Source organism: Pelodiscus sinensis, chromosome 11, assembly GCF_052426305.1.
Source record: "Pelodiscus sinensis isolate ZL-2025 chromosome 11, ASM5242630v1, whole genome shotgun sequence".
In the NCBI taxonomy this organism is placed as follows: domain Eukaryota; kingdom Metazoa; phylum Chordata; order Testudines; family Trionychidae; genus Pelodiscus; species Pelodiscus sinensis.
This window is the reverse complement of record NC_143062.1, coordinates 27,534,270-27,552,022: the sequence shown is the minus strand read 5'-3', so window position 1 is coordinate 27,552,022 and position 17,753 is coordinate 27,534,270. Positions and strand designations below refer to the sequence as shown.

At 42.8% G+C, this 17,753-nt stretch overlaps 1 protein-coding gene across 5 annotated transcripts in view; it reads right to left on the bottom strand.

Annotated features, from left to right (window-relative positions):
* MGLL (monoglyceride lipase) overlaps positions 1–17,753 on the bottom strand; it is a 124,880-nt gene that overhangs the window by 65,460 nt on the left and 41,667 nt on the right. For all 5 annotated transcript variants that reach the window (XM_014572069.4, XM_075938803.2, XM_075938804.2 and 2 more), the window contains one exon: positions 4,944–5,050. In XM_014572069.4, coding sequence (XP_014427555.3) covers positions 4,944–5,050 — 107 coding nt within the window. The remainder of the gene's footprint in view (positions 1–4,943; positions 5,051–17,753) is intronic.

The following is a 17,753-nucleotide window of genomic DNA, read 5'->3' as shown; positions in this document are numbered from 1 at the left end:
AAAAAAAAATTCCCTGGGTGCACACCCTAATGAAATGTGCTGTGTACGCCTATGGTCTACACGTTGTGTACACCTGAAAAGGAAAGCTTTATGAGAGCTCTGGATATACCTGCACAGATTAGAAGCACTGAGGGACTGGATACTGGCATTGTGTTTAAGCAAATCAAGTAGCTAGGAACCTCTTCGAGTCCCAGAAGTGGGGGATTGGAGGTGACGGGGAAGAGAGTGGAGATTATTTCATCTTTCCTCCCAATGACAGTCACTTATATTACACCTGTAAGGAGCACTGGAAGTCCATGTAAAAGGGGAAAAATGCAACATGTACTGCAAATGAATAAGAGGTAAGTAAATATAAGATTATGTTGCTATCTACAAAAATGTGAGCACTTTAGTAACTGCTATTAGTTGATACCCATCTATACAAGTGAAATAATGATTATTTTGGGTTCTGGTCAGGTAACACAATCAAAACAAATACAAAGCTCACCACAACAATCAAAACAGGATAGGGACTACAATAAAGATTCATGGAACACTTCAAACTCTAAAAATTAAAGCACTTTGCATGAGAAAATGAAGCCAGGTTCTCTAGCTTTCAGTTTCATTTTCCGTGGCTCTTAGTTTCATGGATCTCTAAAGCTATCATATCCCATCTAAAGCATGTCTCCAAAGCAGGAATCAATCTCCCCAATCCACACAAGCCAGAACTTAATAGAACCTCCCGCATAAATTAGTTGCTGATGGGTAATTCCTCAGTGTGTCCCCAATCAAGGACCTTCAGGACAACTAACGTAGACATATTCTCTTGTTTTTACTATCATCAGAGCTGCAAAAAAATAGGTTTTATTTTTTAAAATGAAACTGAAAGCAACACAGAATTTTTTTTTTCAGTACTTGGAAAATAGCTTCATGAAGTGAGAGGGAAGTTTTGAGATCACAAATCAGTAATGTGATGGTTGAAAACCTTACAAGAATGTTGCCATTATTTAAAAAATAACAACAATTCACACCCCTCCCCAAAACCCAACCACTATGAATTCAGGAAATTCAAAACTGGGGTTAAATTTCAAAGAAACCAAATATTATGAACACCTAGAAATGCATAGCAATGTCATCCAAACAACCATAACTCTGCCCCATGTTATGATCAAACTCAAAAACTGTGAAATAAAATTCTCTATCCATAACCAAAAAGTTTATCACATAAAAATAGACTACAAAAGTGAGACACTGGAGACAATGCAGAAAATCTATATTAAAAAGGAACTTTTCATTATTTCTCTGCAGATGATCTCATGGATTATCATGGGCTCAACACAAAGAAAGTAAGATTTGACTGGCTATTTTGGGAGATGCAATGGAGAGTCAAGCATTCTTGTGGCATTACATTATCACCAGTTTGGGGAGATTTTGTTACCGTGTTTGGAAACCTCCACCAGAGAGCATGACCAAATAATATAACCTGACTCAGAACACTATTTGCAGTATTGTGATAGCTATATTAAAGAGATAAGATGGGTGAGTAATATCTTTTTTTGGACCAGCTTCTGTACATGAAAGAGACAAGCCTTTAAGCTACACAGAGCTCTTCTGAAGGAAAAGGAAAAGCAAACTGTTCCTTCATAGTAGAAAGGTGTTCAACATTATCTCCAGTGTCCAGCTTTTGTGGTCCTTTGCAAGATAAACCTGTTAGTTTTGGATGGAGAATGTTATGGCAAAGTTTCTGGGTTTATTTTCTGAAGATCTCAGTGTGGCTCATCTCTTTCACCAAAAAAAGTTGATCCAATAAAAGATATGACCTCGTCTACCTTGTATTACTCATGAAAGCTCTTGATATATTTGTTAGTATCCAAGGGTACATCTACACTGCATGCTTATTTTGAAATAAGCTATTCTGGAATAGTTATTCTGAAATAGCTTATTTAGAAATAGAGCGTCCACACTGCAGGGTAGCCTCAAAATTAGTCCGAGACAGGCTTCCCTAATGTAGACTTGCTATCTTTATTTAGAGCCTCAGGAGGCACTGGGGAGGAATAACTTAGAATGGCTCTGGTGAAGGGCTATTTTAAAATAGCAGCTCTGGAGCATCTACACATGCCTTATTTCGAAATAGCTATTTCAGAATAGGTGTTACTCCTCATAGAATGAGGTTTATAGATTTCGGAGTAAGTCGTCCATTATTTCAAAATAATTTGAAATCATGGAATGGCTGTGTAGACACTCGCATTGTTATTTTGAAATAATGCTAGTTATCTTGAACTAATGGTGCAGTGTAGACACCCTAAAGTGCCACAGGACTGCTCATTTCTCAGAACAATTAGTAAGCTGAGTACAGGCAGTCCCCGGGTTACATGGATCCGACTTACATCAGATCCCTACTTACAAACGAGGTGAGGCAACTCCGCACTAGCTGCTTCCCCCCAGCAGACCAGGGAGACGCAAAGCTAGCACCCCTCCCAGCAGACCAGGGAGACGTGGAGCGGCTTTTCTCAGCAGACACCTCAGCTTGAGAATAAAGGATTGAGGGAAGTGAGGTGTGGGAGAATAAAACTGAGCTCTGGAGAAATGTTTGGCTAGAGTTTCCCCTACAATATGTACCAGTTCCGACTTACATACAAATTCAACTTAAGAACAAACCTACAGTCCCTATCTTGTACGTAACCCAGGGACTGCCTGTATCATCACCAGTTGCAAAGTCAATAAAGATGTTCTAATTTCCCCTGCCTTTGATATTCACATTTGCACATCAAAAGCTATGAATGGGACACATCTAGCCTGACTCAATTAGCATCATTAACACTGGTCTTACAATTGATAGGTAACTGTTCTTGCTCTTATATATAGTCTGGATTCTATCATTTCAACTCATCTGATGAATGGGTTTTACCCATGAAAGCTCATGTTATAATATATTTGTTAGTCTCTAAGGTGCCACAGAACTGTTTGTTGTTTTTAATTTGGATACTGTTATTCAAATAAGGTAAAAATGAAATTAATAAATAAAATAATATTTGCACTTGTCTAGCAAAAAATTCATGGCAACACAGAATGAATAAGCTTCTTTTTGGATAGTGCCATAACTCCTGACAGGTACCTTCACTTTCAAAGCTCCTTTTCCATCACGAGATGTGGCATTCTCTCCCTATTAAATTTACACTATAAAGTGCTGCATCTTATTGCTGTTTCCATTTCCACTCCTTTAAATATTATTTTTCAGTTCTGCTACTTCAAACATGTTAAAAGTTTTCTAGTGAAGAGCATAAGGAACTAAAATAAAAAAAGGAGCAATAGTTCCACATTCCAGAGTGCCCGGATCTTTACAGTCCAGGCTTCCAAACAAATTGTTTAGATATGCTGGCATGCACTAAAATTCTGATTAGCTCCTACGTGCAACAATAACAGAAATCTGGGGAGCTACAGAGGCAACCTTGCATACAATACGGCATCTGGTCAACATTCCATATCATATTTCTCATCAACTTTATGCCACATGAGAAAAAGAAACACTTTCCACTGGGCTAACTACATACCTAAAGCCTTTTTACCCACAAAACCTCATGACCTAATAAATATGTTAGTCTCTAAGGTGCCACAGGACTGCTTGTTGTTTATAAAGCCTTACTAGTTTCACTTACACAGGTGTAAATGAAAGGCGGTTTATTGAAATTAATTGCATTACAATGGTGTTAAAATTGTATAAGTGAAAGGTGAAATACTATTTGCAAAGAATCTTCTGTCCTGGCCAACTGCATGTTTGCCTGTTGTTAAACCCAACCCCGTATGTGGTGTTTCATTCGCTCTTCATACAATCACAACTTTGTAAAAATATGACATTTACATTGACTACCAGATTATCTCTATCCTATGGCCTATTTCTGCTTAGCTGCCAATGCTGAAACTCAATGGGCGTCTCAAGCACATATCTAATGGGAAAACGTGGATGTTGAGTCTCACTGAGGCTTAGACATTTTTCTCAAAGACCAGATGTGCCTCCACTAAATTTCAAGTTTGCTAAACTCTGAAGTGTTCATATTGGTGAGACACCTCAAGCTAATTTCAGAGATAATGTGTATGGTGGTGTTACATGTCAGTAAATGTGTGAGAGATGGGAAGAGGCCTCTAGGCCAAATTATGGTCTTGATTTCATTCAAGAAAAGCCAAGGTTTCAGTGGAGTTATGATGCTATTTCACTGGTATAACTAGAGCAAGGTCTTACAGCAAGAAAGCCTGAGGGTATGTCTATATTAGAAGCATTGCTGTGGTGCTGCAGCTGTGCTGCTGTAGCATAGACCTTTGCTACTGTGATGGAAAGGATGTAAATCCATCCCCCATAAAGTGGTAACTAGGCCCATGGAAGAATTATTCTGTCAACCTAGCAGTATCTACACTGAATTTTTCACACCCTTGAGTGACGTAGCTGGGGTAATCTAAATGTTAGGTGCAGAAAATCCCCAAGTTGAATGTATTGTTGGGCTGTCCCAGTTCATGGCCTTCGTGGAGATTGCTGAAAGAAATTACATTCATTGTTTGTTTGTTTGTTTGTCCTGAGGCTAGGCCTTCAGGTTCAGTGAGAGCATGAAAGACACATTACCATTTCAGCATCTCCATTGAGGTGATTCAGGATAGCAGCTATGGTGACTCCACCACAACCAGACATAAATCACAACATTGTCAATCCCATAAGGAGATGATAAAAATATTGTAAATGGTGACTCCATAATGACAAGGCTGAGAGAACCCAAGGAACCTATGTGGCCATTTGATAGATCAGCTAGAGTAGACAGACAGTACTACACAATGCCTTGATCAATCCTTTCCCCTTTATGCTGATCTATAATTAATTGACACCCTCCCCCACCCCCACTGAACAGTTTTAACTCCATTCAACTTGCTATGGCCCTGACCTGATATGAATCACATGCTATTTCTTTTATAATACTCACCATGGTCATGAGCAAATACAAACAAGTTAAGTCCTGTCAGCATCTGGGCTAAGTCATCATAGCGGCCGCAGTGTTCCCCAGCGCCATGAACGATAAACACGAGGGCCCTAAATGGAGCATCAAGATATAAAGCATTAACTTGGAAATAAGCCTACAAAGGTACTAGAGCTGTGGGTAAAAACAGCATCATCATTTTATTAACAAGTATCTCAGAAGTCAACAAATTCAAACCAGGTCAGTGAGGGGCCTGAGTGGTATTTAACTGAGGGTACCATGGTGAGGAAGGAAGCAGATTATTCATAAACACCTGGGATCATATGCAAAGAAGAATAACATCAAACAAACCCCCTAACAGATGGCTTGATGGTAGCAGGCCTTGGACTGACTATAATGTGAACCAGTTGCAGACTAGAGGGATGTACTGTACTTTCAACCTAGCTCAGCATGATGCTGTCACAATGGAAAACTACATATCGAAATTGTAGTTAGGTCTCTCTAATTCTCCTTTTTCAGGCTAATTACATTCTGGACTGGACTTCGCTCGTATGGAAATCACAGGAAGTGTTGCAATTGGCTTCAGTGGGATCACGGCTAGGGCCTCGCTCTGCAGTTTCACCCAGATATTTTATTATTCATTTTCCGACTTAAATTGTTGGCTAACATTGCTGCTGTTAAATGGTTACCGGATTTAAAGACAAATATAGATGTAATCCGGAGTCCAGGACCTGAGTTGAAGTCTGCACAATGCTGGACTTGATCCCAACTTCAGTGTTTTTACTCATTTTCAATTTCAACCCAGAAACAGCTGCATTTGAGTGATGAGTGAAGTGATTTCTAGATTGTTACAGCAACCTTAGGCTCACAGATTGTAAACCATTCTACAGTCCTTCTGTGTGAAAGGTGCTATATAAATGCTCATTATTAAACACTCAGAGTATGCCTACACTATGGGACAAAGTCGAATTAAGATATGCAACTTCAGCTACTTTAATTGCATAGCTGAAATTGAAGTAGCTTAACTTGGCTTTTAGCGCTGTCTACACTGCTGGAAGTCTTCTTTTGACTTCTTTTGCTCCTCGTGAAAGCAGGATTACCAGTATCAACCAGAGCGCCCCTCTCAGTCCAAATTAGCTGTCTTCACTAGACTCGCTAATTTGAACCCTGGAAGAGCAACCGCGGCATCTTTGATCTTCTCTGTAGTGTAAATGTACCCTAGGTCACCCCATCCATTAAATTGTAGTGTCACAAATCTGACTTGTTCATTTACAGGTGTACCTATCAGAGCACCTGGAACCACAGAAGAGAACATAGGCTGCTACCCAAGGCCTCTGTTGACTTAAAGGGGCAGGCTCTGTCTCAGCCCACTCAGGCTCAGAGAGGGGTTCTTCCTCCTCAGGGTCAGTGAGCGGCCAACTCTGCTCACTACAGGGACAAATAATCAAAAACAGGGTCAGGGGTGCAGCCAAAGTTTTAAAACAAGGATAGGGATACTGAGCAGAGAACTTTGGACAGCGTGCCACTGTCTAGGGAGCCAGTGGACGCCGCCGAGAGGAACACTGCCCAGATGCGTGAGACCAGAGAGGAACAGAAGTAGGCCCCACAGTCGCAGAGCACTCCCTCATCCAGCATCCTCCTCCTGGTATTGTAAGGTAACATTTAGTGAAATCTTCGACCCTATGTCCACAATGGTTTTGATACATCTGTAAAAGTTGTATTCACATCAAAGAACTGCTTTGATTTTAGTTATATTTAAACTTAGAGAAGATACTAGATGTAATAATTGCTGCCCCCTCCCGTTGATTAGCACACTCATTGCAAAATAATTGCTAACGGTAGGCAACTTGACAGACAAACCATTCGAACCAGACAGGCATCACTAAGAAAAGAGTAGATTCTCTAATAGCTACAGAAGATTACTCTGACATTTCACTAATACTAATCAGTAATGACAAGACCAGGAAATGTAGCATCCTTAGCCCATGGTGTTAGAGAGCATTTTATAGGTCACACTAGAGATTCCAATTACTTGTTATACTATACTAATGCCCTGAGTTAACATTTCCCTTAGAAAAGCCCAAATATGGCTTTAGAGGCATTGCTTTAGGAAACAAGCTTAAAATTTTTTCCTATAAAATAATAAATAATAAGTTAAATTATTGCATGAGTAAGAACTGCAGGATTTGGCCCATCCACCATAATTTTCCATTTTCTGTTACAAACCAGGTTTAGTTTTAGCACATAAGCACTATATTACGTATATGCCACCAGTATAATGAGTCTGTGGTGCACATATTTTTATTTGTGAGCTGGTGTGAATCAAAACCAAATGCTTAGATTGACAGACAGAAGTTTTTTTACTATATTAAACATTAACAACTGCCCCTGCTCTGTAATCACCATGCACTCTTTCCTATCATAATGCTTGTGAAAAGGAAGAACTTCAGTTACTGCTGAGGGTATTCAGCACCAAAACATTTAAAAATTCTGCACACAGCATGGCAGTGGGTTTGACACCCAGCCCCAGTCACTCCTTGGAGGGGAAGAAGTAGTCCTGTCTTCTCCAGCCCAGCTTTAGGCAACAAGCTTGACTCCAATTCAGGGTAGGAGTCACTGGCTGGGGTGTCGTTGGCCCCATGGTTAATTTATCTTTCCACCGGTGGCTCCAGGTGTTTGAAATGATGTACCAGCACTGCCCAAAAGTGGTGTGTGACTGTTCTTGCAGTTTCCCTTTACTTCCCTGTCAGAAAGTCAGTTTTCTGTAGGGAAGCAAAGAAATCTGCAGGGGACATGAATTCTGCATCTGAGCAGTGCTGTGGAATTCTCAGAGAAATATACAGAACAGCAGATAGGAATGTGTTTTCAGTTTTTTCTTAATTTTTTTGTTGTTGGGGTCATTTAATGTTAATACAGATAGACTGCAGGCTTTAGGGATTTGTAGGACTGCGCGTAGGGTTGCCAGGTGTCCAGTATTCTGCCGGACAGTCCGGTATTTGCGCTCTCTGTCTGGTAAAAAAAAAATCAGAGACTACTGGGCATGTGCAATGCCCGGTATTCTCTGATTTTTCTGGCTTCACACCAGATGGAAGCCTGGCGTGGGCGGGGGGAGCAGCTAGAAGGCGGGGCCCACCATCGGCGCTAGGAGCCTGTGATTGCACAGAAGCCTGGTGGAGGCGGGGGGAGTGGTTGGGAGTCCCAGCCATTCCCCTTGCCCCCGCCAGGCTTCTATGCAATCACAGGCTCCCAGCTGAGAGGCGGGGCTGTGATCGCTGCTCTGGGCGCTTCAGAAATCTAGCCGCCCCCGCAAGACTTCTGCGCAATCACAAGTTCTCCCCCCGCCCCTGCAAGGCTTCTGCGCAGTCACAGGCTCCCAGCGCTGATCGTGGCCCTGCCTCCCAGCTTGTGAGTCACAATCGTTGCTTATCCCATGTTCCTTCTTTTTTATTTTTTTTTATTTTGCTCGACTGGTATTTTTTGGGAGACCATCTGGCAACCAAAAATGGCCCTGACAATCTCAAACAACTGCAGGGTTGGCCTCATATGAAATTGGTCTTAGTGTGTGCCTTCATCTCCAATTGTAGTAATTGTGCTGCTAAGACTTTTTGGAAGTGACGTGTCTTGGGTAGAAGCCAGTGTTAACAGCTTGAAATGCTTTTCTGGTGAAGACTCAGTTATGCCTGAACCATGTTAATTTCATAGGCTTCATAAGCTCAGCCAGAGAAATGTTTGTGGTGCTTTGGAAACTTCAAATGACTCTGGATGCAGGATCTATAGTTGCTAAACTTTGTGACAAAACACCATTTTGGCCTCAGTTCAGCAAGGGTGGGTGTAATCGCAGTGAAATCACTGAGACTACACATGTGCATCAGGGCCTTGATGAATCATGGTCATTATGTGTGGTAGTGGTATGATTATGCCATTAGTCAGACCAAGTTGGTGCATGTTTGGTAAAGGATTTTTTAAAATATATCAATTTAATGTTTATCTGGCATATTTTTGTAGCTATCACAGCAAAAGTAGATCTCAGCTTTCAATGCTTTGAGCACCTGGATACCTACCATTGTAATTGCACTGCCTATAAAATATTATTTATTTTATCCAGTGATTTAAAATACACTGGTATCAACTCTAGTGCACTATGATTCCTGTGCCAGAGGAATGTTGTTGGGAATGTTTTCAATTCTGGATCAAAGCCAAGGAAACTGCTATACTCAGAGTCTGGAGGAGTGGCTTTGTTGGAAAAGTTGGTGTCCCCACCCTCCACCAAGGCTAGAAACAAATGTTTCATACCATTAGGAAAATAGGATTCAAGTCCTGTTGGTCCATGAAATATACTTTCTTGCATTATTTTATTCATCAAGAGAGAGACCACTAAAATTATGAACTAGGCTGGGTGTGGGAAGCAAGACTAGAAGCAGAATGATGTGCTTGTAAGGTCCCTTATCATGTGACCAGGCTGGGCTAACAACACTGTAGTGGGACCTGAACACATTCTTTTAGGACCACAAAAAGTCTCCATGCCCTGAAATTGGACAAGTAAACTGAAGAACAAATTCACCTTTATACAAGTTCACCTTTATACAAGGTTATACAATTCACCTTTATACAAGTAAACTGAAGAACAAATTCTTCCTTTATAGTATCATAAAATAACAAAATCCACAAGCCAATGCCCCAATTCAGGAAAATATTCCTACTCAGGGCAGTACTTAACCACCCACTAAACTTTAGCAAACTGCCTAAGCCCCATTCAAGTTAGTATGACTTATTAAGCATATGTTTAAAGTTAAGCACATACGGTAGTTAAAAGATTAGTTATAGAAATGTAGCCGTGTTAGTCTGGTGTAGCTAAACAAAAAACAGGACTATGTAGCACTTTAAAGATGTCTTTAATAATGATGGTCTGCAGCACATGTATAAATGCTTTCCTGAATTAGGGCCCATCTACTAGACATGGATATCTTTTTTTATATATCATTGTCATCATAGTCAGAATGACTTTAAAGCAGACTGACATTTGCAGTTTGAAAACTTGAAAATTAAATCCCCTAAAGAGATACAAAATCAACTAACAGAAAGTTATCTGGCATGCTGGAAAATTACTGAAAGGAAATACTAGATTTAGTTTTACTGCTTTACCTGATTTATTAACCCTCTCGTAGCTGAATCAGCCTGCCTCTTAGAAGTGAAAAAAAGTTAAAACCTATCTATATTATGTCTTACAGTAATGGTATTTTCTAGACTACCCAAGAAGTGAATATTTAGTTAGACAAAGGGTGAAATTCTTTTTAGCTCATTGGTCCATTTTCAGGGCATGGAGACTTTTTCTGGTCCTAAGATATTGTGTTCGAGTCCCACTAAAGTGCCAGTAGCCCTGCCTGATCATGAGATAATAGATATTACAATCAATCACATCATATCTGTAGTCTGCAAAGAGTTAAATTATTTAAACAAACTATTACATTTTCTATACTTTTACTATTGTATTATTAAAATTGCTTATAGCACCATAAATTTGCATGCTACTTCACAGATCCATTCCATGCTCCACTATCAGTGGGACTCATACCATTTCCTATTAAGGTTGCCTAAAACTTTCAATTATAGGACTCTGTTTTCAGTTGCTTAAAATTTTGCCAAACGTTAACCATTTTGACTGAAATTTTCCCTGCAGGAAGTCTAATGAAAAATACATTGTTTTGCCCAGGTTAAAAATTTCTGGATACCTTTCCCTTAGAGAAAACCTTGAAATTCAACTAGGAATTGGCCTTTGTGTCCAGGATGTGCCTTTTATTTCCTGGCCAAAAAGAATGGGAATGAGAAGCTTGAGGAGTGAAGTCTAGGACTGGTTAGATTAGGAGAGTGAAACTGGGCTGAGGAGCCATGGGTGGGGAAGAGAAGACAGAGACACATTGTGGGGCATAGAGTAGAAGGGTTAATATTTGCAGGAGGAATGGGCAGAAAAGTCAGTTCCTCTAGAGCAGGGGTGGGCAATAATTTTCACAGGGGGGGCCACTTAATGAATTTTTATACTGGTCATGAGCCGGCTTCACACCTTCCTCCCTCCCCCAAGAAAGGGGCAGGGCCTGAGGTGGAAGGGGCAGGGCTGGGGAATAGCCTCCCCCCAGCGTTTTCTGGGGCCAAAGGATTTGTAGTAAAAACAGAGCAAAGGGCTCGCGGCTCCCGGCCCTGCTGCTACCGCATTGCCTGGCAGCCGCCCAGGGTTGTTATTACTGTTTAAATAGCTCGCAGCTCCTACTCTTGCCAGGGTAGTACTGTTACTGTGAGCTGTGAGCCATTTAAATAGGATCTTGCTGCCTGAGCCACTGCCTGGATATTCGGTGGCACGGAACGCAGCCAGGTGCAGTCCGCAGGCCGGATCAAAGTGTTAGCCAGGCCAGATCTGGCCCCCAGACCACAACTTGCCCGACCCTGCCCTAGAGAACCCTCCTACTAGAGTCAGGAATGGAATCCAAGATGCCTGGAGCTATGTCTACCCTACGGGGCTTTATCGGAAAAAGGTACACAAATTGTGCTCTGCAATTGGCGTACCTTTTTCCGATAGTTTTTTGGAAAGAGGCTTTTCTGAAATTTGTTCCGTCTACACTGGGCCAAAGTTCAGAAAAAAAAAGTCTTTTGGAAGAGCCCTTCTTCCTCGTGGGAGGAGGAAGACAGGGTTTCCAAAAGAACGTGTCCGCTCTTCTACACACACACAAAAAAATCCGGAAAAACCCTGTAGTCTAGACAGCCTGAGTTTCATCATTCTTCTGCTTGCAGCAAGTATCAGTGAAACCTGGTGGCAAAGTGTCCCATCCTCCTCTAAGGGTGTGTCTAAACTACATCCCTCTGTCGACAGAGGGATGTAGATTAGGCACATCACTATTGCAAATGAAGCGGGGATTTAAATATCCCACGCTTCATTTGAATAGAAATGGCCGCCGCTTTTTGCCGCTGTGGCACTTTGCCAGCAAGAAGCGGCAGTCTAGATGGGGATTGGTCGACAAGGAAAGCCTTTTCTGACCGATTCTGTAAACCTCGTTGCATGAGGCATAAGGGATCGATTGGAAAAGGCTTTCCTTGTTGACCAAGGGGTGTAGTTTAGACACACCCTCAAGTGCTGGTCCACACAGTGCATAATAACCTGTGATTGCTAGCAGTAGCTTGTGGCAAAGGTTTGTGTGGTGGATCTAAAGATTCCAACCTGCTGATGAACCTGGTAGATATCAATATGACGCCACATAATGGAATTTCTTTTCTTTTTTCAGTTTGCTTTTTTACAAATCTAGGAAATTACACAGAAAAGCTATACTAAAAGAATATTATTAAGGCTGCAAAGTCAAATGCTCAAGAATTAGGAAATGCCAGAACTAAAGTTGTTTGGCTAGCCTTAATCCAGTCTCCTGGTGAATTAAGCCATTATTATACAATTGTTAATTCCATGATCATAAACTATTTTTACCAAAGGACACGCAGTTCATTAGATGAGTTGGAGTGTGTTAAAGGAAATTTCCCTGCTTTTGATATTCACATCTCCACATCAAATGCTGGACCTGTTCTGGAATAAATCAGGATTGTGTAGTAAAGGAAGCTGTTGCCTTATTTGCAAGCCTAGGACAGGTTGGTTTGGGTGGATTTCACATATTTCACAATTTGCGGAGGTGTGAGGAACGCATCCACCACGAATGGTTAGGGTTTATTGTATATGCTAATTAATGTTCGCAAAGCCCTCTGAAACTATAGTGATGAGCATCACTGAAAATGCCATGAGGAAATTAAGACTAAAGACCTACCCCCTCAATTAAGGGAGAGGAAGAGTTAGGTTCAGGCTGCATATGTGAGACAACAGATGAAAAAATAGGAATAAGAGAGAGGCCAAATCTTGAACATCAAGGATCCATAGGGGAACACCGAGCAGAGAACACCTGACAGCACACCCCACTGCTCAATGTCATCTGAAGAGTCAGTGGATACTGCCCAGAGGAATGCTGCCTGGAAGCATAATCGTAGGAGGCATCCGTTGGACGGTGTGTAGTGAATGAGGCAAGAGACTGTAGGAAAACAAAGGATGGTCCCACAGCTAAGGCAGATGAATGTTGCCCTGGAGAACTAAGTCTATCCCTGTTTTTGCTACAGATTTCCTATGTGATGCTGGCCAAGTCAATTAAACCAAACTTTCCAAATAATCACTAATTATACATTCCTCATTTTAGGAGTGCTTGACTTTATACCTTGGGATCTGATTTGCAAAAGTGCTGAGCCCTTGCAGCTGCAGCTGAATACAATGAGAATTGTGCTTTGAATGTATAAAATGCTACATGCTAAGTACTCTAAAAAAATCAGATCTTAGGCATCTGAGACTGGGCACTCACTATTAGTGGATACTTTTGTCCAAAATCTCTGTGTCTCAGCCCCCACCCCACATGTAAAATGGGAACAATACCACTTTCTCACCTTATGGGGTGTTGTGTGAAGGGCCAAAATTCCAATAATATGTATGTAAGATCTTGACCACAGTCTCTGTTAAGAATCTTTCACATATGCCCAAACTCCATGGGCCTGGTCTGAGGCATGAGGCCTAGTGAACAATGGACAATACATGGCTAAAGAAAGGTTGAGATAAGCAAGAAACAGACATGTTTGTTTAATCTGCAATAAACAAGCTAAGATGGCACAACCCCAGGTGGTGAGCAGTAATTGGGGACTTATGGGACACGGGCACATAACTCACAGAGCGGGGCCTTGGAGACGCTGTGGTTCAGGATGAGATAACAAGTATGTACTCCCTGAATGCCAACCAGAGTTCAGGGAGAGGGCTAGCGTGTCAGCATAAGTTATGGCATCTGTCCCTCACAGATGCCAACCCGAGCTCAAGAGGATGCATAGATAAACTATACACAATTGTCATTGCTGTGTACTGTTTACTGTTCTTTTTGCTTTGAGACCCTCTAGGAATGTACCTGTGGGCCAACCTGTCTGGGAAGTGCCTCCATCATTTCTATGGACCTGAAATCAGGATTTAATTTACACCTTGCAAGAAGAAAAGTTTGAGGGATAACACCTGCGTAATAGCAAACATGTTAACCTGAGCTATGGGCAGAGCAATGACGTAATCTTTTAGATTATTGGTTTATTGTGCTCATTGTGTCTTGCTGCTAGAACCTATCCAGGGGCTTGGGAACTCCCACCCCGTCGCTTTTCTCTGCCCATTGGCACCCTATATAATCTATAGTAATCCATTGTTTGGCAGTCTCACTGAGCCTGCTAAGTGAAGTGACACTCTGCCAGCGCTGTGCGTAATAAACCCTCATGCTTGGATCTATACGGTGTGGAAGTTCTGTTCCTTCATTGTGCATTCAGGAGACCCTGATGATTTGCAGAATCACCATTCACAATTTTTCACATTTGTAGGTCTCTCCAGTCCCACACATTGCACCCTATCCCCAATCTTGGAGGGGAGGCGGGGGGACGCAGCTTCAGAGGGACCCAATGTCAGATTGCAGAAGCCATCAGGGTCTCCCTACCCCACCACCTCCCGAATTCACTGCGGGTGCCAGGAGCCATGGGGAACTCACCATGGCAGTTGGGAGCTGCGGGGAGCTCACCACAGCTCCTGGGCTAACTGGTGAGTTCCCTATGGCTCCTGGAAGCTGCAGTGAGTTCAAGAGCCACAGGCAGCTCAATGCAGAGGAAGGAGCCACCCTGCCACCCCACTACTCATAGATTTCACTATTTGTGGTGGTGCCAGGAATGCATCCACTGTGAATGGCGAGGGCTTACTGGATATGTTAGTTAATGTTTGCAAAGCACTCAAATATTATAGTGATGAGCACCATTGAAAATGCCTTGAGGAAGTTAATAGTTCTGTGTTCAGAGCAGGGTTTCAGAAAGATGCAGTAAATAAGCCTGGGACTACACACTGAATAGTTAGTAATTGAGTGAGCACCATCCTTTCTGTGCACAGAGAGCCTGTGCAAAAATTGCATGTGATCATGTATTTAAAGACTGTATCATAATACTTGGACATAAAAGGCTGAATTAACATTGCATGGCCTTTTCCATGGAATTTCCAAACTTTTGAGTGCTTAACTGTGCAACCTTAAATGTTAGTTTAAGGCAGTTTATGTGCATATATTTATAATATATTGTGCATTCTTGTGCAGATACAGAAAGGACAGAAATCATGTTGACACTAACATGGGGACATCTTGACATATATGATCCTGAAGCCCTAAACGAGGACTTTTAGGAATATGGATTGTAAACAAAATGAGTGAAATACTGCAGTGTTATCCCCTTAAACCTATACTTTAATCTGTGGGCCACATTCTGCTCTCATATCTTGTGACAGGGCGCACTTGCTGTGCACTGGGCAAGAGAGGGATAATCCTGCACTAAGGGCTGAGAGAGCCACTCCCCGTTTGCTTTACTGGGCATGCTCCTGCGGCACAGGTATAAAAGGGAGCCCATCAGCCCAGTTGGGGCTGACAACAGGTGAGAGAAGGCATGTGCAGCCTGCTCCGGGCAAGCCACAGCGACACCCCAGGAGCAGAGGCACCGCAACCTAGGCTAACGGTGAGATGCTCCCAGAGGCCTCACAAAGTGCAGAGACACTCAGCAGTAGACAAACCCCAGGCCAGGGAGGGGAGACAGAGACCCACAGCACAGCTGGAGGGTGGCAGAAAGTAGCCAAGTGGATGGAGATGGCTGACCAGTGAGTGAGCTGATTCTGGGAGTCAGCATGTTTCCATAAAAGCTTTCCCCTGCTGACAGTGGTTGGTGCTGCAGCCACTAATAAGGCCCTGGGCTGGGGTCCAGTGGAGAGGGAGGGCCTGGACCCTCCTGCTGGGGGATGTAACTCCCCTCCCTTGTCCCCTGCCTCTAACCAGGGAGCTACACTGCCCTGCAAACTGGGGCAAACTTACTGACTCTGGCCAGTGGGCCATACTGCCCTGTGAACTGGAACAAACTTATGGACTCTGGCTATTGGGCCACACAGCCGCACGACTGAGAGCGGACCTATAGACATGGGTTGGGGAGAACAAGGCAGGGTATTGTATGTGCGCCCTACAAGGGAGACGGGCGCACTCACCATGCACTGGACATGGTCTTTTCCAACCATGTCACGTGTGTACACTTCTAGAGCCTGTCCCTGGCTCCAGTCAAATCACACCAGAGTCACTCCCATTTGATTTTGTTACCAGGGCTTACTTATTCATAGATATCTCTATATGCATTTTGCACAGGCCTAAGTCAGGCAAATATAGTTCAGTTCTGTGCCTCCAGAAAGTGCATCATGCAAAGCACATCCCAGAGGGAACAAGGGACAATGGTAGCTTTAACCCTTGCTATCCTTCTGAGTCTTGGTACTCTGAGGCTACCCAAAATGGCCTCTGACATAATTTAGGAGGACTATGCTCTGAGTTATGGCTGCCTCTGCTGCTGGATCTAGCTTGTGCAAGCCAGAATGGCCACAGCAATGGCTATTACAGCCGCCCTCTCTTCTGTCCCCTACACCGGCGACTGTGGTGTGCCAACATAGGGACACCTAGGGAACCTCTGCCCAACACCTACATGGGGCAGAGGGATTCTCCTCTGGCTGCTATACTTCACTAGAGAAATATTTTGGAGCCAGAAGCTCTCTCCTAATGTCCCAGAGACATTTTTTTATGAGAAACCTACAACATCCATCACCACAGGGCTGCAGCTACATTCTCTCTGCCCTAAACTCCACTCGATTTACTGGACTTTGGGGGCACCAGGAACTCTGCAAGATCAGTCCCCTGACATGATAGAAATTTCAGGCCCAGTTCTACAATAATTGTAACATTCTACGTACAATGAGCAGTTTCTCTAACTTCCATAGGACTGAGCACATGATTAAAGGTTTGCAGATCTAATCTCTTCTTTGCAATAATTATTTCATCTACGTAGTATTGGGATGGGATTTTACAACAGACGTGAGCACCAGAATAGAATAATGTTGGTAAGTTTTTCAGCGATACCAAAAAGTGGTGGTGGTATAAATCAATAGAATGAAACAGAATTGCACCGCACCGATAGATTTCCATACAAAAGGCACCACTGGAATCCATCTAGAGCCAGTAGGGAACAATGCAGAGAAACAGCTTGGAATGTATGATTTATCTGGCCTGTTTGAAAATGCAAAACATCAATGTGAATCGCTCACATCTGATCTGCTAAAGAAATGCAAGAGCTGAAGAAAACTTCAGACTGGTGTAAGGATTCTCTGGACAGTACAACTGAATGAGTAAAGTGATTCCACACAGAGCTCTGCAATGTAACATTTTAACACCAGATGTTTTATTTAAAGGATATTACCGTCTGACACACTGAGCTAAAATCAGAGATGAATTACATGGTGCTGTAAAGTAAAATTCCTGGGTCTAATCTTCCCATCCCATAGAACATCCAGAAGAAGGGGTCATAAGGATCCCATCATGGAGCAGGACTGAGGACAGACTTCACTCGGCCTAAGGATCCCTGGTTCTGGGACGCTGGAAGGGGTGAGGTGTGGGATGGAAGGAGCAGGGATGAAGTTAGCAGCCCCCAGCCTGCCCTTCAATGCTACTGGGCACAAACTGCCTGGGTTTCCAGTGGTGAATTAAAGGGCCCAGGGCTCTGGCTGCTATGGCTGCAGAGGGAGCAGTGGTGCCCTTTTAAATCACTAAGCTCTGGTGCAGCTGCCTCCTTTCTTTCCCCCATCCTCCCTTGATGGTCCTTGGCTGGAGTCTGCCCTTTTCCCACCAAGATGGGGGGATATTCTCCAGTAGAACTGACTGCAGCGTCTGCCGC